General features: G+C 44.6%; 2 protein-coding genes across 6 annotated transcripts in view; both read right to left on the reverse strand.

The window, feature by feature from the left end:
- smtnb (smoothelin b) overlaps nucleotides 1-14,603 on the reverse strand; it is a 32,329-nt gene extending 17,726 nt beyond the window's left edge. For all 4 annotated transcript variants that reach the window (XM_037481404.2, XM_037481402.2, XM_037481405.2 and 1 more), the window contains exons 1-5: nucleotides 14,468-14,603; nucleotides 6,268-6,425; nucleotides 4,924-4,999; nucleotides 4,782-4,857; nucleotides 4,340-4,419 (exon numbers count right to left, since the gene is read on the reverse strand). In XM_037481404.2, the coding sequence (XP_037337301.2) occupies nucleotides 4,340-4,419; nucleotides 4,782-4,857; nucleotides 4,924-4,999; nucleotides 6,268-6,425; nucleotides 14,468-14,518 (441 nt within the window). In that variant the 5' untranslated portion in view covers nucleotides 14,519-14,603. The remainder of the gene's footprint in view (nucleotides 1-4,339; nucleotides 4,420-4,781; nucleotides 4,858-4,923; nucleotides 5,000-6,267; nucleotides 6,426-14,467) is intronic.
- A 1,003-nt stretch (nucleotides 14,604-15,606) lies between these two features.
- On the reverse strand, nucleotides 15,607-22,599 carry trafd1 (TRAF-type zinc finger domain containing 1). Of its 2 annotated transcripts, none has more exons than XM_037481407.2 (12): nucleotides 22,262-22,599; nucleotides 21,565-21,613; nucleotides 21,337-21,472; nucleotides 20,905-20,958; nucleotides 20,369-20,801; nucleotides 19,527-19,829; nucleotides 19,389-19,453; nucleotides 18,530-18,790; nucleotides 18,107-18,245; nucleotides 17,228-17,444; nucleotides 17,067-17,124; nucleotides 15,607-16,690 (listed from the first exon to the last, which is right to left on the reverse strand). In XM_037481407.2, the coding sequence occupies exons 2-12, from the start codon at nucleotides 21,597-21,599 to the stop codon at nucleotides 16,649-16,651; spliced, it is 1,743 nt and encodes a 580-aa protein (XP_037337304.2). In that variant the 5' UTR covers nucleotides 21,600-21,613; nucleotides 22,262-22,599; the 3' UTR covers nucleotides 15,607-16,648. The 2 variants fall into 2 exon arrangements, with proteins under 2 accessions (XP_037337304.2, XP_037337305.2); XM_037481408.2 differs by lacking the exon at nucleotides 22,262-22,599 and adding an exon at nucleotides 21,977-22,176.
- Between the last annotated feature and the right edge of the window lie 25 nt (nucleotides 22,600-22,624).

Genomic DNA, 22,624 nt, shown 5'->3' on the forward strand with positions numbered 1-22,624 from the left:
GAGGTCGAGGTCAAATCCTCCAGAAGATGTTTGGTCAGCTGGAAAAGCAACAAAACCATTTCTCATGGAATACGTCAGAGAAACGCACTGCGTGCCAAAGAGGCAATATGTCTCTAACCTGCACTGATGGCAGTAGGGGGAGATGCAGGAGGATTTGGGCCTCTGGAGGAAAGGAGAGAGGTTTGGATGAAGATCCTGGAACTACTGTTAGGCCTCTGGTGCCTGACCTTGTTCTCCTCCTCAGGAGAATCAGCTGAACAAATAAAGCTGCTCCGAGCACGTGTGAACACGCACACACCATTTAAATCACTACCATATTTCCACAACCCTTACAAAAAACACAAAAAAACGACTGTGTGTAGAGCATTAGGTGGTGAAGATGATTTGAAATGATGAACTACATCACTACAAAACATCCTGTTAAAGGTGTTATACAAGGGCCATCTGTTTTAGGACCAGTCCCACAAAAGGAAACAACACACAGGACGTGACCTTACATACTGTGTGGTGTATAACAGCCCACAATTACTTCACAAAGCTTCTGAAAACACATTCACGACCAGCTGTCCATGTGTGGAGCGGCTTCTTCTGCACAAGAGACGCAGCTACAGGTTGGAATCACATTAGTCACACCTCGAGGTGAGAATGGACGAGTCTCCTGCTCTGCTGACTACGTCCTTCCCTTTGAGCAGAACACAAGGTGGAGAAAAGGCAGCAGCTCAAGTAGGAAAGTTCAATCTGAAATGCACTGTTTAGGGTCACGAAGACACCACCTTGTTACCTGTAGTTAAATAACAGTAAATGAAAGCTTTCTTAAAGAGGAACCAAACTGAAATGTGACATCACAGCAGTGTAAATCTCACAGAAGGGGCTCCCATTACATTTTTTCCATGCCTTCCACTTTTCCATATGAAGCAAAAAAAAAAATGCTGGCCTAAATTCTGGGGCACAAAAAGAGAGCTAAACGTTTCCCAGACTGAGAATTTGGTGGAATGTAGAGATGATGAGTCGTCGTAGTGTCTGATGAGTTTGGAGGACACTACAGTAAGGTAAGGTAATAAGGTAATAAGGTAATAAGGTAATGAGGTAATAACTCACTAAAGGGGCGTCTCCACGGAGTCGCTCAATCAAGAGTCACACGGGGAGACGATGGTGTCACACATCACTTCACAGCTCCCACTAAACCGCAAGGGAACTATTTTCTCACAGGCGGACAGAGCGGGGAGGATGAAGTGAAACTGGAGACGCAGAACCTGCTGCCAGCCACCACGCTGTCATTAGTGACCCCGACCGTGAAGACCTGACACAGTGGAACCCACGCCGCTCCGAACCGCTCCCCCCCCGAGGCCTCGGGAGCCTGCTTGCTTCGGACTATAATTGCACGCGCTCAAACTCGTGAACACACAAAACAAGCGTCCTCCACTGTGACCACAGCCAGGCGTCGGCCATCTGGATTCCTCCCGACCCTCAAACGCCACAAAAACAACACGCCGCCGTCACCTTCCAACCCGGAACCCAGGGGTTCGCTGTCAGGGCCCCGTAATGTACTTCAAATATTAATATCAATGTTTGGAACAGTGCACAACGTACATTTACACGTTTAACACGACATGGACTTTGTTGCCGTCTTTCTGATGCGTCTCTCTATCTCTTTGCTGGGGGGGGGTCCCTGGGGACTGCTGTCCATGGGAGGGAGACCCATCATCCCATGGCAAGGGGAGACCTTTAGACTGGTCTTTAAGGCCTCCACACGGACCAGAGGAAATTTCCTGGAGGCTTTTTTTTTCCATTACTGCAGCCTGAGGAGCCACAAACTCGCCTAAGCTCCAATAACTGAAATACAGAAGCTGGAATGAAGAGGCAATCATCTCAGTATCATTCATTCCCACAGACGGCAGTGAGGTGCACCACGAAATAACTCAGCCCTTACTCTCATTATCATTTCTACTACTGCAAATCCTCACAGGCCAATCCAAGCTTACCGTTTTGGGCTTTTCTAAATGCAACTACTGTCCGTTTTAACGCTGAATCCTCTCTGGTTCAGGCCCGCTTTCACACTCTATCAACACTTTCAACAGGTTTATGAGGCCTTCAAACACCCACCTACCTGAAGCAGCCTACCTGAGCTCGGTCAACACATGCAACCCTGGGGCCTCACAGGATTCATCTACTAAATAAAGCGTTAAATACTCAAGATTTGACCTTAAAGTTACGTAGCTGCCTTAATTCAACAATTTGTCAATGATTAAGGTGTCATCTTATCCATCATTAAGGTGTCATCAACTGTTGATTCACGTCAGACAGAAAAATAAAGCAATACGTACAAATTCTGAAAACTAAAACAGAGAGGCGGGTTCTTCTTCAGTCACACAGAAACCAGCAAATATAGGAGGAAAAAAAGTGTTAAATGGCCTTTAAGAGCATAAAAACAACAAAGACATTCAGAAAGCAGCAATTGATCTGTGACACACAACAGCCCCCCCCCCCCAAAAAAAAATCAGAATGACATGTACCTCTCTCTCTTTCTCAGGAGCAAAACTTCTTTGAGCCACGACGTCCTCTATTCTGTCGCTCTACTCCCTCACCACACACTCTCTCTCTCTGACACACACACACACACACACACCACTAACAAGCCACTCCCTTTACTTCCCCTCCCTCCCATTCTGTCTCCAAAGGGATCTGACCCCCACCCCCCCACTCTCACACACACACATACACACACACACGTTAAAGGGTTGCCTGGTTGACACATTAACTTGGACACTCTAACTTAGTTTTAACATATTATTCCTCCAACTGTTACAAATGTTGCACTTTTTCCTTCTGCATTATTTTGTGGGCTACGTCATGCTATTAAAACATGGCCGTTAAATGCAGTCATCACCTTCAAATAGGTGTTGGATTCCGGTAAAATTAACAACTACACTGATCCAATAATTAAGCATCTGTACACATCCTAAATGCTTCATCACAAGGTGTCGATGCTTTGAAGTTGCTGGCAGCGTACACATATATTGTGCGTGTGTTGTGCGTTTGGCTGTTGCGGAGGCCTATCTCTGACCTCCAGCTGCCACGAGACAATCGCACACAGCTCAAAGAGATCCGCTGCTGTGATGTTGTTTCTGGCCACGGCCCAATTCCAGCAGACTAGGCTCAGCTGGTGGTCTGTCTGTCTGTCTGTCTGTCTGTCTGCACACCGTCTGTCTGTCTGCACACTGTCTGCCCGCTCTCGTTGTCATACAGACCTCCACCCTTCCACCCTTCCGTTGATCCATTACACAAACTACTCCCGACTCTGCTGAGTACAGCTATCCAACAGGAAGTGAGGTAAGAAAGGGTAGAATGTTGGGGCATCCTGTGACGTCAGCATGCTGTCATTGTGACACACACACACACACACACACACACACACACACACACACACACACACACACACACACACACACACACACACACACACACACACACACACACACACACACACACACACACACACACACACAGAGATAGACAATGGGCCTGATACTAACAGCATTCATTTGTTGACCTCACTGTGGAGGGACGAAAGACTACTTTCAGAACTTCGATAATACATCTGATTCTATCACACAAAAAGCTTAAGTTACAGCCACGGTGCTCGCATACAGTAAGAAGTAGTTTTGCGGTTCCTTAAACAGAAATCCAATCATCTGGAAACAGAGCATTCATCAAAAAACTGATGAGATAACTTCTGGCTCCTGGCAGACTCTCACCAACCGTGACGCCTCAGGTCGGCTTCAACAACCATAATGTTGTTAACGCTGAAAATAATAGAATACGCGTCCATCTGTAAGGACGCAGTCTGTTATCATCCACTAGAGGGCAGAGAGGGACGAGAGCTTTGATGTTGGCAATGAAACCATTAAAATAACTGAGCCAAGGTCAATTAAACCTTGTGTTAAAAACAATTCACTGCCTCCTCTAAACACCAGGCTCAAACTTCATTTCCTTCGTGGCAGCAAAGCAGGTGTTTTGTGTGTGTGTTTTGTGTGTGTTTTGTGTGTGTGTTTTGTGTGTGTTTTGTGCGTGTTTTGTGCGTGTTTTGTGTGCGTGCGTGATGCTGCAATCACATTCATGACCGTGTAGGACTGCAGTCACAACTCCTGTTGTTTTGCTGCATTTTTCATCAGACCAACCCAAGTTGTCTCTGCTGCCATGCGAACATTTTTTTTTTCTTTTTCATTTTATCCAAAAAGGAAGCCGACAGGAGTGAGTCTAACATTAAATACAGTGACCCGTGAGCAGCTATGTGACATCCAGACCATATCACGTGATGCGGTAACAAACCATTTCTCACCTCAGTTGCCATGACGATCTGGGGCTCCACACTGTCAGGTTCAGGGCAGCGACCCGGAGCTTTAGCCCGCTCCACAGTCCCTACAACAAAGTCCAATGATTACAGAAGGAATGACAGGAATCCACATGTGATCTATCGCTCCCACTCTAATGTACATTTATATCAAGACAGAAGCAGATTATTGCTTCCATTGTAGAGTTTGCTGATGGAGTATTAATTAAAATAAGATGAATTATCCTTGAGGGGTCATAGACTTGTGGTTGTGTCAGCTCATTAGATCTTCACAGAACCATCTTGTCAGTGCATGTGAGCCTCAGTGACGCATCATCCTTATATTTTGTGTGACAGTCACACAGATGAATCTCAGTGAGGAGATCCATGTTCCTTAGTTTAATGTGGCATCAAACCCACATACAGAGAAAGTCACATCTGCTGGACCCACCTTGCTGTTCATCTCGGAGTTGTCGGATGGCCGCTCTGATCATCTTCCTCTCCTCGTACTCACTGGCTGCTCGGAGCTGTACACAAACGCACAAACTCTCAGTTCACACACGTCATGTTTCGTTTCGTTGTGCCGTCATTACCATTTTTGTGAGCTCGTCGATGTCCTGGACTGATCGCAGATCTCGTGACAGGACGTCCAAGTCGTTGCATTCAGGCCTGAGATTGAGAGGAATTTGAAACACTCAAAACACAAATTGTGAACATTTGAGAGGCGACAGAAGATAATGACTGTGTATAGAAACTCATCAGAGTAAAGTGACATTCTGACAGATTGGATGACACACGGCACTTAGAAGAGGCTGCTCACTTTGGGGTCTGTTACTCATTCTCTGTCTCAGGTCCCCCTTTATCTTCTCTTTCCTCCTGTCACTGCTATTACATGATGCATGGAATATGTCACATTCCACCACTGAGAGGCAAAAGATAGTTGGAACTTCCATGCATGTTTTGTGTGTGTGTGTGTGTGTGTGTGTGCTACAGTAGCTGATGCTTTCTCTGGCAGGTGGATCGAGGCTCTGTTATTGTGGTCAAAGTCTTGATTCGGCCCTCTGGTCTTAAAGAGGATTCAGTGACAGCAGAAGGTTGAGAAATCCTTGTGGTGCTTAGTTCATTCATTCATTCATTAACACCTGTTACGAGACTTAGTGCATGCCGACCTGCAGAGATCACCCCCCCACAGAGAAAGAAGTTCAGTGTTACAGCTTAAACTACCACATTTGATATTTTTCTTCTAAGAAGCCTGTTGGAAAACAACTGGCATTTATCACTCAAATTATATAAATAACCCCAAAAAGATATTTTATATCGTTAACATTTTATAAAAGAGTGAGCTTTGATGAAGACTTTGAGTTCACAAAGCTTTTAAAGTAATGTTCACAGTAATCTTCTTCAATAACCAATTCTGTCCGTCCTGTTTTTCATTTATTATTATTATTTATTTATTTATTCCTTTAAGGGCAAAAAGGTCTTCAGAGCCGAGTCTTCAGTTTATTCACTTTCCTCAGATGAATTACACCAACTGGGAAGGATGTGTAACTGAGGGTGAACCAGTAAGGAAAAATAAATGTGCTGAGGAGAACGTCTTCTATCTAATTCTCCTATGAGGTCATGTGTTTAGTGTGTTTAATGTGTTTAGTGTGTTTAATGTGTTTAGTGTGTTTAATGTGTTTAGTGTGTTTAATGTGTTTAGTGTGTTTAGTGTGTTTAGTGTGTTTAATGTGTTTAGTGTGTTTAGTGTGTTTAGTGTGTTTAATGTGTTTAGTGTGTTTAGTGTGTTTAATGTGCAGATACAAAGGAAAACAGTACTGTGGTTGCAGTTGTGCGCTGTGATTTGTGACGTCTCTCTGATCCCACGGGGGTTGAGGAACGCTCCATCTGGGTTCTGTGCATTCCCCTTGCTTGTCCCTGTGTGCATGTGATCTCACCTGTGCAGGTTCTCCTTGTCCTCCTGCTGTTTGAGGCGCGTGGGCCGGAATCGCTTGGTGGCCAGAGCGGCCTCCATGTCCTCGATCTCCCTCATCCTCAGCTCCCGGATGGCCGAACGGATGAGGCGCCTCTCGTCCAGATCCACGGTTCCTTCCAGCTGTGCGACATAAAAACACATTAAAGAAAGAAGGCATGAAGACAAACGCAAGTGTCAAACGCAGCAGGGCGCCTAATATTTGGGTTGCAGAGAATAGACACTTGTTGCTCTTGCATCGCCACACGGTCGACCAAAGGAGCCACTGCCTCCGGGCCGTCGCTGTAAGTACAGGGTGGCGACTGAGCAGAAGTGTGTGGGTCCCTCAGACTTCTGTCTCTAGCCCTCTGTAATTAACGAGGACCAGAGTGCGTTTTTTGACAAGAGGGAGCCGACTGAGCCGATACATCACAAATGGGATTTCCAGCTGGTCTGGTGCTGGACCGAAACGTATGTTGGTTTGTGCGCTGAAGGTCGTGCTGCTCGGCCTCGTGGAGGCGCCAACGCGTTAACCGGAGTCACAGGTGACTGACAACAAGTATTCAGTAGGTGCCATGTGACATCCAGACGGTATTAGATTGGTTGTAGATGTGTGTTGGGGAGCCACAGGTCTGCAGGACCAATGCACGGCCCGGACTTCACTAATGTGAGGAGACAGAAGCACGTTTAGCCAGCAGCAGCTGGTGCTCAGTGCCCAGGTGACTCCTTCCCAGCCGGGCTGCAGGAGGCCCAAGAGACTTTGAATGTGGAAGTGGCTCACTTAAAAACACTCACAGAGGCTATTAGTCTAAGAGGGTTTATTCTCTCAAGCAAAAGAGGGGTGATTAAGGTGGTAAGACACGCCAGTCAGGGGGCTGGATGACTTCCACATTAGAGACAGCCTGAGAGGGAGCTCACTGTCGTATGGGAGACAGACCTCGACAGCGGGAACCTGTCAACACAAAAAGAGATGATGCTTCTTCTGATTCACCCAAAAACACACTTTAAGGCCTCCGAATGCCAACTGGCTTCTACGAGAGAGATGGATGTGCTTGTTAAGCTAAGCTTTGCTCCCCGGTGGGTCGATGTGTAAATGTGCCCCCCCCTGCCGGGCCGTGAGAGGAAGAGGGGCGAGGGGGGGGGGGGGGGGTTGTGAGATAGAGAGGTTGAGCGGTTTTTGAGGTCTCACTGTGGTTTGACTAAACATGCAGCCACTCTCCTACGTACTGTAATTTGTGAGAATGAAAAGTGCTGATGGGACTGAAGATTATGGGCAAGACGGGAGAAAGAATAAGAGGAAAACAGAAGACGATGTGAAAAAGAGCTAAAAGGAGGAGAAGCTGGAATCGCTTATGCCTAAAAATGGTCAGATGAGTGCTGGGTGGGAAAAGGCCTCGTTCAGGTCATTCCTCACATTCCTGCTGACTCACAAGGAAGGAGATGAACGAAATGAGAAGAGCAGGACCTGTCTCTGGGTCAGTGAGATGATACCATAACCACCCGCTCCCACACACACACACACACACACACACACACACACACACACACACACACACACACACACACACACACACACACACACACACACACACACACACACACACACACACACACACACACACACACACACACACACACACACACTGTTCGCATGTGATGGGCTGCAGAGCTGCACACAGCGGTCACTGCGATCGCTTGAATTACACAGAGATGGAATTATCATCATGATGTGATGGAACAGACTTTAACAGGTCCAACACACAACGTTTAAAACGGACCAATCAGTGCGCCGGGCGCATGTCAAGGCGCTTTGGGACAGCCAGCACGCCGCGTCCAGAGGCCTTAACCGACTTTTCCTTCATGCATTTCAAAAGTCAACCAAGAAGTTCCCTCCACAGGAAGGTGCTGAGTGGGCGGAACCTCAAGCCCATAAAACACACCTTAAAAACATGGGAGCCTGCCAAAGAAAACAGAGCAACCGTTAAAACAGAGACGGAAACACAGGGTCCGTTTAACCGAGCCTCCACATGACGGAGGTCCTCACAAAGAGGCCCCTGTGTCACCGGGACAATAAAACAAAGCAATGCAGTTACACAGCGTCTGACACCACAGAAGGCGTCTTCTCAAAGCAAGCCACAGACCAACTGCCACTGCAAGACAACAACAACAACAACAACAGCAGCAGCGTGACGCAGGGAGCCGTTACACTGAGGCAGAAACACATGTTTACTAAGCTGCAGCTTTTATTGGTGGGGAGGGAGGAAGCTTCCAGACGTCTCTTTCCAATGTTCTTACCCACTAGTACGAACCAATGAGGTGAAGCCTTATTTGGTAGGAATCCTTCTTCTGCCGTGGAGCAGAGTACAAAGAGATGTTTAATGATGAAGGCTCGCAGTCTGCACAAACTTTCTAACGTACGGCGCTCAATCAATCACTTCCAATCACACAGTTATTGGTTTCGTAATCGAGGCCAGCTGCGGCCCCCCCTGGACCAGAGCTGCACATGAAAGAGAGCCATTCTAATGGGAGGTTTCACTTTGTGTGGTCAGTTTAATTTATTGTGTGGTTGAAACATACTGCGCTGCTATAAATGGTTCTGAGTGCATAGCTGAGCTAAATGCACACCTTGTAACACGTAGCTGTGGCCGTGAAACGAGATCAAACCGTGGAAGTAAAACCTCCATGTGTGCAAATAGAAAGAAGATGTTAAAACCAACCCTTAATGATTCATTATGACGAGTATCCACAACAACTGAAACATGGCCGAGTACACGGAGCTGAAGGGCAGCTTGTGACAGTTTGCACACTATTAAGGGAAGGAGGCTGTTTATAGATTGCCTCTTTTACTACAGTTATTTTGGGATACAAATCCAAATTTTTCTTGTATTGCTCCAATTTCCGTCCACGTTTCAGCGCACCCTCGCAACAGAGGGTGGAAAATATCCAAATAAACCTAAAAAAGTGAAAGGTCAGGGGTTACTGGGTGTTTGTGAGAATGAAATGAGGGCTACAGTAATAGGTTAGAAGGTTAGAGTGATCGGATCAGTGCTTTAAACTCACTTTAAAGCCTGCACGTGAGTTTGCCCTTATAAGGACACACGGGACACTCCAGTTAGCATAGCTGTAGCACATCACCAGCACATTACCAGCACATTACCAGCACATTACCAGCACATTACCAGCACATTACCAGCACATTACCAGCACATCACCAGCACATTACCAGCACATTACCAGCACATTACCAGCACATTACCAGCACATCACCAGCACATCACCAGCACATTACCAGCACATCACCAGCACATCACCAGCACATCACCAGCACATTACCAGCACTACTGCAAACATTGAGACACAAATAAAAATTGCAAAAGACCAAAAGTGAGAGACAGTTCTGAAATATTTTGATCAAGCTGGAATCTGCTCATTGCCTTGCTTCAGATCAGCTGAAGGCCCATAAATCATTTCTCACCCAGAACAATGCAAGCACACAGCAGGGCGACTGGTGAATGGAACCATGAGGAGGACTCATGAGCCAAAGAGTTTCAGCCCCTTCTGCTGAAAATCCACAAGAAACTAATCAGATTGTCTCAAAGAAAAGGCAGAAGCATATTACTGTGCGTATAGAATAGAATAGAATAAAAGTACTTTATTGATCCCGAGGGGAAATGTGCTGTTGGCGGGTGGGGGGGCTCCACCTTATTCATAACTGGATGGTGGGGAGCAGACCTGAGGAGAGCAGTCTCTCCTTTACACATGAAGAAGCAGGCATAAAGAACGGAATGCATCAGGGCCACGGGGGGGGGGGGTCCAGCCGTCAACTAGGTTCTCTTCAACTGTTATGAAGATCTTCACCCACACATGGACTCATGCTGGTGGTAGAGTCGAGCATTAGTGCAGTGATGGATTAATCACAACCCACTGGATTGTTCACCTTTCAAGTTCTGAGGACTCGGACAGATCCGGGGGGGGGGGGGGGGGGCTGAAGCTGGATAAAGCTTCTCCAAATATGGGACATCACGGGCCCAACCGAAGCACTGCGTGACGGGCTGTTTGGGTTCGTTGATGCCTCACTAGAGACAGTTTGTTCTGATAGTGAACAGGAGTCCAAAAGGAATTGAACTGATCAGCTGTTATTATCTCGAGTTCCGCACCACATCGACCACAGCGGTCCAGAAAGCAAAACATCAACATCCGCTGGACGCTGGGAGTCGATCTCAGGAAACGGGCCCTTTCCCCGAGGGAGTCAATTTAGTAAAGTCCAACACAGTGTTTCTACATTCTGCTGCCTCTTCGCTTTCATGTGTTTTATGAGACCCATTCTTCCCCAAGCGTGTGAACATCTTTGTGTTTTACTACTTTAATTGGAAAAACAAAAGCATTAGTGATCCTGCTGAAACACCTTTATTCCGACATAAAGCCCCAAACTGCTGACGCAGTGGTGACGTCAAGCTGAGCCTCCATATGTGGACATCCAAGAGACTCTTCTGCACTTCACCAAAGTGCACATTAAGCTAGTTTTAGATGAGACATATCTATTCAGATCATTTAATTAGTGATCGTGAACGTTAAAAAATAATAAAACCTCTGGGAACCTTAATCACTTTGACTCTAGTAGTGATGTCCACAGACCACCTTCAATCCCTTTTCTGTTTGGCAGGATGATGATGATGATGATGATGATGATGATGATCCAGATGGAGATCTGAGTTTCTGCAGTTTGCATAAACTGCTCCAACCCTCCATTTGTCGAGCTGTGACTTTTTGGCCTCCCTCAATCACCCGGCAGTCGCTTCTGGAGTTTCCTCCCTCCTTCGAGGTCAAAGGTCACAGACTGCATTTTGACTTCTTTAAAAAGCCTGGAGGTGTTGCACACTAGTCGCAGGGAGTGATGTTTGTACCAGTGACTCGTCTCGTTGTGCAGCGCTGACACACTCGGACCTTGGGTTATTGCACTGCTGTGTGTGTGTGTGTGTGTGTGTGTGTGTGTGTGTGTGTGTGTGTGTGCGCACAAGTGTTACAGCGACACATTATTGTCTCTTAAAAATACAAATTGAATCCTATCGAGTTGCAGGTTCATTGAGACGACACAATGCAAAGTAGCGAGCGTGCAGTAACGTGTGAACGTGTGATGCACTCGATGTGAATTATTGTCCCACAACAACAAACTGCTTACAGGCCAAAGACCACGAAGAGCCCCCCCGCACGCACATCATCACTAAGAATACTGCTTTCCTTTCTCATCCTTCCTGAGCCAAAGTGGACATCTATTTATAGCCGTATCCAGCAGCAGGAGTTTCCTGTTTTATCTGACAAACCGGGGACTCCTTATCTCAGCGGCGCTGCAGCGGGCGTCGACCACTCGGACCGTGACGGTGTCGTGGCCTCCTGCCTTTAAACATGGAGATCCTGCAGGAAATGGAGAGGGTGCAAATATCTGTGAGAGCGGCGAGGAGCTGCAGACGTCCTTTGTGTTTGTGAGGAGCAAAGAGCAGGGAGGTGCTCTGGGAGGAGGGCTGCATGCAGCGGCTTGAGTCTCTGCAGCCTCTTTGAAGACAAAAGAAGAAAAATGCTGCTGGAGATGCGATTCAGGTCGAGTCTTGTCGAATCACATTCTGCCTTTGAAGTCTTTCGCATAGAATTTAAACCTATTGTCCTTCAAATTCCAACAGAACGTGTTAAAAATGTTCCATTTTGTCCGACATATCAAATACAATTATATCAAGTTAACTTTGTGAAAAAACTAAATTTACTTCAGGTTTGTTGAATAGCTGCAAATATCCAGAACATGAGTCCCAGACAGCAGTTACGTAACCTACCATCATTTTTACGATTTTTTTGTTCCTGATGATGAGTCTGACATTTTGGACCATGTCCCCGGGGGGCGAGGAGGACCCGAGAGTCCACAAAACAAACCCATTCTTCCTCCCACTGCAGCCCATGTCAACGCACAAAGGGTCCAAGGAGCCATAAAACGAGGACCCCGGGGTCCAATCCATCACAGGGGCCACCGAGACAAACCCACCTCTTTAAAAGCCTCTGGCTCGCAGAACCCGTCACGCATGCAAAGACACCGTGTGACGGAAACGTCTCCGGCGGGTCGCGTTAATTAGAAAACATTTTTTTTAAAAGAAAAAGAAAGAAAGGAATGACTTGTGCGTCAGAAGCATCACAGAACCACGTAAAAGCCAATAAGGGCGTGTGCTTTGAGTGACAGGGTGTCGTTGGGAGATACGGAGACAGTAGATCACGGAGCGGATAACGGACCTCGTGCACAGGTGCCACCACGACAGACACCTGCAGCCCCCCCCATGCAAACAGGAAGCCATCCAGGGCTGTGCACCTGATAGTCACCTGATAGTCAGCTGATCACATCTATGTTTAAGTGGCCCTGGTTGGAAGGAGCTTTTGTCTTTTTGCGTCCACGGGTCTTTAAGTTCTATTCCGACAGACGACCCGAAACAAACCGGACGATTATTTCTGTTGATGTTATAATAATAATTGGGGCAGCCTAAAAGAAAAGAAGAAGAATGTAGGTGGTTTCCACGGAGGGGATTAAGTGAGCAGAAAGGCAGCCAGGGTCTGAATGGAAGCGTAGAGGCGGGTTGGGTGGAGTGATTCTGGTCATCAGGTCCAACGGAAGCATCCGACTGTCGTTCCACTCTCACCACGTTGGATGAGGGGTGAACATCAGCTCTTAAATTCTAATGAAAAACAATCACATTCCACATGAACCTCTGAGCAGCAAGTTGTTTCCTTTGAGTTCACTGTGGAAAACTCTGACACCCAAAGTCACCGCCGCCATCATCAGGGGAAAAGTGGGATCTCGTTGACCTTGTAGCCGGCGTGTCGGCGCCACGGATCCAGCGCTCGGCTCCGTGGCGCAGGAAGAGGACCACAGCGGGTCCCAAAGCCTCCTCACTGCTGCAGCTTTCTGAGAGGCCTTTGGTCTTTTTACAAGGATCTTATCGGGCCACACAAGAAGCTTCAGAGGGAAACGGGTACCTTTCTCATGAATTAATGGGAGATAAAACAATGCAAAGAAAAAGCCACTCTGAATCCCATTAACCGACGAATCTGAAGCTCTGCTCACTTAAATATTAAACTACAACCAACACAGCATTGAAAACTAAAGGTCGAGCCTGAGCTCATTCTTTCCACTTCCAAAATGACCATTTTGAGCCCTTTATATTTATTTCAAGCTCTTCTATAAATAAACTCATAAATTTCTGATCAAAGCAACCAATACTTACTTACTGTAAATAGATATGCCAAAGTAAAATATGGTTTCCTTCCTACACTCCTGTACCCAGCTATTATCATCATGTTAGTGGAGATAAAAGTCTGAACTTTAAGAGATTTATGAGAAGAAAGCTCTTGGCGAGACAGCCGTGGGGGAAATAACGGTTAAATAAAACATTACTTTTATCCCCAGTCTTGTTCCAAAGTCAATAGCCTTTTCTTGTCAGATTTACTGATCTAAAAAAGGCAGAAATTTAAATCTTTTTGAGATATCGTGTCCTTAAAGAACACCAACGGCTGTGAAGCAGGTAACTTTATCTTCACCTCCGTATTTACCTTCACTTTAATGCCCCAAACCTTGAAGGTCGTGGTGTGTTTGTTCAGTGAAGGACAGCTGTTGTGTAACTGGGATTCTGTCTGAACAGGAACAGAACCAGTCACGCTGTAAAAGGGTTGCAGGTATCAGACAGACTGATGTCTCACCTTGCACATTAACACATGATGATGACTAATAAGAAACACACTTCCTCACAGACCGTCTGGACCCATCAGGACATCTTGTGAGTCACATGTTGGATCAGGACCTTCTCACACAATGTTGTAATGCAGACACGTCTGATATGTGTCATCATAAATGAAGGTTTACTGGAGTTAGCTCTGTGGTTTACATCGTGGACTTAACATGGTTGAGTAATTATCAGTTTGTGATCAGGCGTTAGTTCACAAAAACTCACTCAACTTCTTAGTCAGAAATACTTGCACCAAACTACTGATTTCATTATTGTGCTTATTATTTTATGAATTGCAATGTTCAATATGTGTGTGATAAATAATGGTGAAAACAGTCAGATATGCTGTCATCAAACGTGACCACTGAACGAATTCAACCCATGAAGAAAGAAATGAGTCACATCCCGGTACCGGTACCGGAGTCCACTCACCAGGGCTCGGAGGGACGACTCGTCCAGCGCGGAGTAACTCTGCGCGGACATCTTCCGCCTTCTTCCCCTGCTCAGGTGCGACCGGAAGCTCTCTGCGGGGTGAACGTGCGGGGCTCTGCGGGGTGAGGTCGTTGAACGTGCGGGGCTCTGCGGGGTGAGGTCGGTGAACGTGCGGGGCTCTTTGCGGGGTGAGGTCGGTGAACGTGCGGGGCTCTCTACGGGGTGAGGTCGGTGAACGTGCGGGGCTCCACCTGCGCGACTCGTTGTCCTTTTCTTCTTTTTTTGTTGTTGCCTTGAATGAACGTTTCTCGTCTCAAAATGTCCTCAAACAGAGTGAAGCCGTGTGCCGCTCGGTCCTCGTTCTTTGTCCCTGGGTTCTTGGCGGAAAGCAGAAAGTGGTCCTACGCTCGCGCTCTCACGCTCTCACTCTCTCACTCTCTCACTCACGGGACGTTGGCAGTTTTTTTTTTAAAAGAGGATTCCCACCAAAGGTGTAACCCCGCCCCTCTGAGCGCGCCGGCTTCTCCCGGTGCGCATTCAAAGCGTAGAACAACGTCCGAGTATGGAGGGTGATTAGTGCCACTAAAGTCCAATGGGTCGAAACGCACTCTTTCAGCATATAGTAAGTTGCATGGTTATTGGAATTCGCCATATATTTTGTAGTACATCATTTTTTTTCAAGAAATTCCTCTGGTGTAAAAAATCTAAACTACTAAGTAACAGTCTGAAAATGACTCGAATTCCCTTATAATGAATACCAGATTCTTTAGAGGAAAGTTCAGAGAAAAGTATGTAAATGACTAACCAGCTAAACGCAATAGCATTTTATTTCCATATATGAACGTCCAAATGCAGTTTAAAGGTTAAGCTGGTTAAGGTTTCTTCCGATCTTCTTTAAATTTGGTTCGTTAAGTTGTAATGACACAAAAAAGCTGAATCCTAGTCACTGAAAAAGTGCAAATACAAAAAATAGCATTGTTTTCAGAGCTCATTCTCACATCTCACGGAGGGACCCGTACATAACAGAAAGGATATTCCACATTTACCTTTATGCAGAGATTTGGTATCATCACAGGTAAACTGATCTGAGCTTAATGTACAAAAAGTACCAAACAGAACAAAAGCTGGAGCCATGGATCTCCCCATTAAACATTTAATAGCCAAACAAGACAAAGAGCATCAGACAGTTGTTCCTAACCAGGAATAGTCAGCCATGTGGCTGAGAGCCTACAGCCAAACCAAAACGCCACAGCAGGACATGTCACTGATGATTTGTGCCTCAACAGTTGAGCTTGATGATCAGATGTTAATCGGGGTGCTGCTCAGGCCTCGTCTTTAGTGAAAAGGGCTCAACCATCTGTGGTACCAGGTGCCCTTTCTTATATGTATTGCTTAAGTGGACCCTATGTTACACACAAAAACATTTTATCAATCTTAAAACTTATGCAGAGGTGAAGCACACAACATTTTTCATTCTACTTCAAAGGTGATTGGACAGGAGACACTGCTTCAGAAGACCCCTCATTGTGACACCACATTTAAAGTCCTACAGTTATGATTTAAAAAAAACAAAAAACAAAAAAAATCTAAATATTACTGAAGAGTATTAAAGACAAAATGTTCAACAGTATAAAAAGACAAATGTTCAGTTATACAGGGTTTTTTCTTTTGGGGACAAAGATGCATACATTTATCAAATGTGTTCCTCAAGCCCTTTTTTAACAAAAATAATCAAAGTGCTTTAGATTACATAAAGATTCAGAAACCTATAAGAACACTGAAAGAGCCTGAAAGAACTGGCAAACAGGGCTGAAAACAAAATGTCCTTGGCTGAAGTAACAAGGAAACGATTGAGTTCGTCCTGTGTCTCACGTTCTTAATGAGCCGCGTATGAAAATAATCAAATTCAGCACAAATCAAACTCATTTGATCATTTATCTTTCAAAGTCAGATGTTAGACATTCAAACATTTGAAAACAAATTGAAATAAAGCAGAATATGCATTAAACCAAATTACTTAGATTAGAATACTAGTAAAACTCAATAAAATATAAACTGCAAGATAACTAATACTCACACAGGCACTTATCAGATAGGTATACGTCTTGTTTTCACAAGTGTGTAAGAAGATAAATGAAAGCCCATTAGGAGATTTGGGTTTTTTTATTCCCCCACATGCTCTCACTCCTCCTGCTGCTGCTCTTCATTCTGCTTCTTGGGCAACTGCAAATGGAAAAAAACAGTATTGAGCTGCCATAAAAGTAAAATCTACATTTAGACTTTAAACTTGATGAAATGATTTGGTGAAAAAAGCATTTACAGTGAAATTATTACTATTACAAGCGTTTGAAAGATAAGGCAGCAGCATGTCCATTTACTGTCAGGTGATGCCGTTCCATTTATCCATATAAATATATAAAAATAATTTGATAAACCCATATGTATTAATGTTGTTCTGAGAAACTAATGTTAAAGTCTTTTACAAACAAGGAACAAATAGAAGAAACCAGGAGTCTGTCTAATGAGTGACCTGCGCAACAAACCACATACAAACTAAACCTCTACAAAGGACTAGTTCTTTATGAGACTAGAAGTGAACCTTTGTTAATGAAGGTCTTCTGTTCCCTCGCCCCTCTTTATTTTCTGGTAGATGTACTCTGGTGGAGAAACACAATAAATACTATTAATAATGACATCCCCCACAACATGTCCAAAAAAGGCACAAATCCTAATAGAGCTAAAAACAAGCCTCCTTTTTACCCCTTTAGAGACGCAGAGCCGGACGTCTCAAGCTCACGGACAGCAGAAGGAGCTCCGCCTGCTTCCAGGCTCTGCTGAGGGCGGTTCTTCACAGACGCGTCGCAGTTGGAGGTCTTCCTCTGACTTGGTAGTCCGATGTAACCTCTCTGCCATTCCATCTGGTTTAGTCCTGGCGGCGTCTCTCTGTCGCATCCAAAGTTCACTTCCGAAAACTCGACTTTATGTGGAACAGCACACGCACTAATTAATACCCAAATGAACAGTGAAACCCTGTAAACGTTAACAATGCCTGCTGACAACACCATCTTTGCACATCGACTATTTGCTAAAGGGGACATATCGTGAAAAACTCATGACATACATACGTTTGTAAATCTGTGTCTGGCGCACAAACTGAACTAAGACAACACAGTCTGTTTCTTTGTGGTTTAGAAAACATGTGATTCAACAAGCCGTTCAGGTTTAGCTCTCCTGCCTCGGTCACATGCTCATTAAAATGTACCGAGTACAGAGCGCCTTCATTCCCTGGGAACTACCTTTGCAAAGGTGTATCATGTTTCCTACAAGCCAATCAGAGCTTCTGGAGGAGGGATTAACGAGACCGGCGCTAAAGCGCAGTGTTTCGGAACAATGTTGAATATAAGTGTATTCAGACAAGCAGTATGAGAAAGTATTGTATTGCTTTATAATGTGTTTGAACAATGTAAATATGTTTCAGTAGAAATATCACTTGAATTTAGTTTCGATTTAGCATGATGTCCCTTTTAACAGAGATTTTGACTGTTACTTCCATGTCATTGTTAGTGGGGATGGTTATTTAAATGCTAAATCATTTTTCTACATGTTTTTGTAATATTCAAAATAGATTCCATACGATACCTTGGGGATTAATTCTCCTTTGAAAATCAGAAGACATCTGACCAAAGGTGTCTTTGGTGGGGCTCAAAGGCTTCTTGATGGATGCTTTTGTTAGATTATTCAAGGGGTGAGCATTCTGAGGACGCAGATCACATTTGTCCTAGATATAAGAACACAATAAATTAGCCATTAGACAATTACAAATCGGACCATTTCTTTATTACTCCATTATGTGTTTGATATTCAGTATCATTTATTTACTAGTGATTGGTTGTGGAAATTTTCATTAGAGACATAAAATACTGAAATATGCTCAATTAAAATAGGACGGTCACATTCTTAAAGTATTCGTACAACATATACAGATCATTTCCTTTCAGTATGGTAACCAAAAAAAAGTATGCAACCTGCCTTCTGATATTTTAAGGGCTATTGATGACCTACCTGATGGTGAAAGACGACAGCCTCCTCCAGAGCGACGCCGCAGAATTCACACGGAATGACCACATCGCCCTCTAGAGGACTGGCTGGAGGACTGTAGGAGGCCGGGGACACGGACCGGGGGAAAGTGGGGATGTTTGAAGCGAGTGTGTCGGGGATGTTGTGCATCATCCCTGAAGCATTCCTGCTCATCCTGTCCTCTTTTGGAGGAGACAAGGGCTGTTTGCTGTAAGACGCAAAGGCAGAGGCCGGGCTGCATCCAGTCTGAGAGGAAGAAGAAAAGAAGGCTGTTAAAATCATCACAAGATGGACTTCCTCTGGTTCAAAAGGGGTAAAGGCTTTAGCTGCAGTCTGAGCCGTGTGAACCAAATGTGAGGAAGGGTTGGACACATGATCTCTGACTGAATCAGACTTTTAAATTCTTTACATTTGTTCATACAACAATGTATTTCTCAATCATTTGACATTGCAGAAGTTAGACAGAATGTGGGCAGGTTTCAGTAACAATGACTCAGTCGCATTAAGTTTGTGCAACAGTAAAGTAAATTAGATTTTCTTTCAAAGTTAGCAGGTTTTGCTGCTTAGAACTGACAACACGTTTCTGCTTGTATTTTACTTGACTCATCACTGAAATACATTCAGGGGAGAGCAGTAAAATGAGTCAACAGTCTTGCTGATTTCTTGCTGACATCATGACCAACAGACAATAAAATATTTTAAAAAAAACTATTGAGCCTCAGTCCCAATTTCCTTTTAAAAAATGTGAGTAAATTCAATTCAGCAGACATGGGGAAGACCACCTGATCAGGTGACTCAACAACGATCAACAGCTTAACTGAAAGAATCAAAACGAATCACTAACCTGATGCAAAATGAGGTCCTCTTCAGGAAACAGTTCTTCACAAAATTCACAAGGAAGCATGGTATCTGTAAAATTATTTAGAAGTCATTCAACTCAACAAAGAAAAACTCCGAAGTATTCCAATCGTATCCAAAGTACCTGCTTGGTCGTGTTCCTGGACTGCACTCGTGCTCGTTCCTGTAGTGAAGTTTGGGTAGTTGTTATTGGGCGGAGAGAGTAGGGAGGTTAAAGATGTGTTTGAAGTCTTCCCAATCTTGTGGTCCCAGATACCACTCCACAGGTTTCCCTCTACGCCTCCAGCCACTGATTCTGCATCACTCTGCAGGCTGAGGGCCAACATGTAGTCCAGTCCGGATGAATCCTCATTCAGGGTGAGGTCGCTCTGCGGCCACGCACTGCTGCTGCTGCTGCTGCTGCTCCGAAAATCACTCTGCCCCATCACTGCAAGAAAAGAAAAGTAGTTATTCTAGAGAACAGCTGTGAATTACAACTACAATCAAGGTTTGACAAATATATATTTTCTGTGTTCTTTGGTGCTAAATGAGTAAAAACGAAATGGATAGACGAAAAGTTAGAAATCAATTTCCCAGAGGATCTCATACATATAAAATGAATGCATTTTCAATCACATGGAAATAATTGGGTCGAATTCAGTGACACTATAAAGTATTTGGAAGTTAAAAAAGGTACTTGGGGGCTATGTTTTTACATAGTGAAAGAAGGTGGCTCAAAGTCAGTGGAGAAAATGGCTCACGAAATATCTAGGTAAACAATGCAAACTTATATACTAACTTAAAGTATTTATCAAAATCTGCTATGAAATGTTTAATGGGGAAGGAAAATGTGTTTTGGTAATACATTGTGAGCGCCGTCAAATTCATTTTTAAAGCTTCATTGGCTACGTGTTTGGCCACTATATGATTATTTATTCAGATAAAACAATTAGGCCTGGTGAAAACCTTCTACCAAGTGTAACTCACGTTGGCTAAAAGTATTGCTGGGAGCGATATTCTTCCAGTCTCCTGGGACTTCAGGTCCCCTTGAAGTGTAATATTCTCTGGGATCAAATGGCCGTGGAAAGGCCTGTTCTGCAGCACTGATGTTATTATTCTTTGGGCTCCTCTCTTGGGCTCTTAGAAGGTTATGGATGGAGTGAGCTTCAAACCACGGCCCTGGAGACTGTGATTCTGCAGGACTGCGACTCGTCCGACTGTTGTTCCTCTCTTGGGGGGGCGTGAGGCTTCCACACAAGCCCGGATGCACAGCCTGTTCCCTCAACATTACGTTGCACTTGCAGTGCACGCAGGGCTCAGTGCGTGCGCCGCAATAATCCTCATGTTCTTTGGACTGACTGAAGACGATCTCCAGCTCACAGAATTGGCACGGGACCAGCCTCTGAAGGCATTCAAAACTCTGAAAGAAACAATAGTTGTGAAGAAACACAATTTGATCATTTAATAAAGATCACTGAATATTAGTGTTATAAACATCGAAGAGAAATGCTCTTTGAAAATACCTGGTGAACAGCAATATGATTCTTCTCAATCTTCAAACCACACTTGCATGTTATCTAAAATGAGAGTAAAAATGAATTAGTTTCATTCCAGTCCCAATGTGACATTGATTTCTGGAAGCAGGTGTCATGGAATGAGGACTAGAGGTTGAGGATGATGATTTTGGCTCTCATTTGATTTGCCACAGACACATGCGGCTTATAGCCAGTTTATAGGTAGTGTTACAATCCGCATCAGTGACATGATATCGACAACACATGTACCTCCCACCAATTTTCACGTCCTGCTCCATCAACGCATGACGGACCCTTCATTGAATCCAATAACATGCAACAATTTTGCTCAATAGACATAACAATCAGAAAAGTCACCTGTCCACGGTTACGTGGTTCCATGTATTGTTATTTAAATGTCCAGTAAGGCTGGTCTTTTACCTGTGTGTGTTCCTGCTGTTTGTGCTCCAGCAGCTCTGAACGGGGAACTGGCTCCTGGCAAACATCACACAACGCGATGTTTCTTCGGCAATGGATCTCATGGGTGGTAAAATTAGCCTCTGGAATGTCGTGTTTGCTAAAACGGCAAAGGAAATATTTCGTAACATTTTCCCACCATTTCCAATTGACTCATCACTTGCATGCGCATTATACCGTATTAATACGTACCAATTGCCACAGAACTGAGTATTTTCATCCGCCATGACTTAACTGCAGCCTATATGGAAATAGTTCACAGTTATAAATCACACTAAACAGCTCGGCTGAATTGAAAGTCAGATATTGACGTTAGATCTTTTAGCGATATAAGATGCGTGTATACATCTCGTTAGTATGCACATGTGTAGCTAACGTTATACAATGGGATTAACTAACATTAGTTCAACAGATTGCATTTAACGTTAGAGTGTCGGTCTAGTTAACGTTAAGTAATTTAACTGGCACTAACATGGGTTTACTCTTTAAAAAAGTGTCGCATGAATAATCAGGACTTGATGCCACAGCACAAATAGCTCCCACTGGCCTTAGCTCAATGAGAGTGGTTGACAGCTCACCCTGTGTTTACGTTAGCTAACGTTACCTGTCTGGATTTACGAGGAGATTCCTCTTAACGGCGAACAGTTAGTCTACAAGCATCGCGAAAAGTTGGACTAGCTTAACCGTGCTGCCTTTAGCTAGCCACGTAGCGTTAGTTTAACGGCAAATGCCCGTTTAGCAGCTACCACCTAGCATACATTTAGCTAACCTAACCAACGTTGTACGTAGCTTTTTGCGACGTAGCTACGAAGCCAAGAAGCTAATGGGCCGCGGAGTCCAAGCAAAACGAGGACACTCGTTGAAATGACACCATTTGTCAATGAATTACCTGTGTAGAAAATATAACCAAAATAATCCCGTAGACGAGAAATAACTATTGAACCGTTTCTTGGAAGACAGATCGTTATTTCCTCCTTGCTCTGTCGACACGTAGCAAGTGTTGCCCTAAGTAAGGCCTCTCAGGCTGTCTACGTACGCATCTATTCCACCTCTTTTAACACCGGCCCAATCGAACTAAACCCCAAATAAACTATTTGTAATATTACATATAATCTAAACGCAATACGATGGTGACAACCATACTGTGAGGGGCGAACATGTTATATAGTTTAGACGTGAACGCCCAGGGTGGAAGGTCGCTGTAAGTCCTGACTCAGGGAAAAGATACCAAGAGGCTCTGGGCCTCAATTCT

Source organism: Pungitius pungitius, chromosome 5 (genome assembly GCF_949316345.1).
Source record: "Pungitius pungitius chromosome 5, fPunPun2.1, whole genome shotgun sequence".
NCBI lineage: Eukaryota > Metazoa > Chordata > Actinopteri > Perciformes > Gasterosteidae > Pungitius > Pungitius pungitius.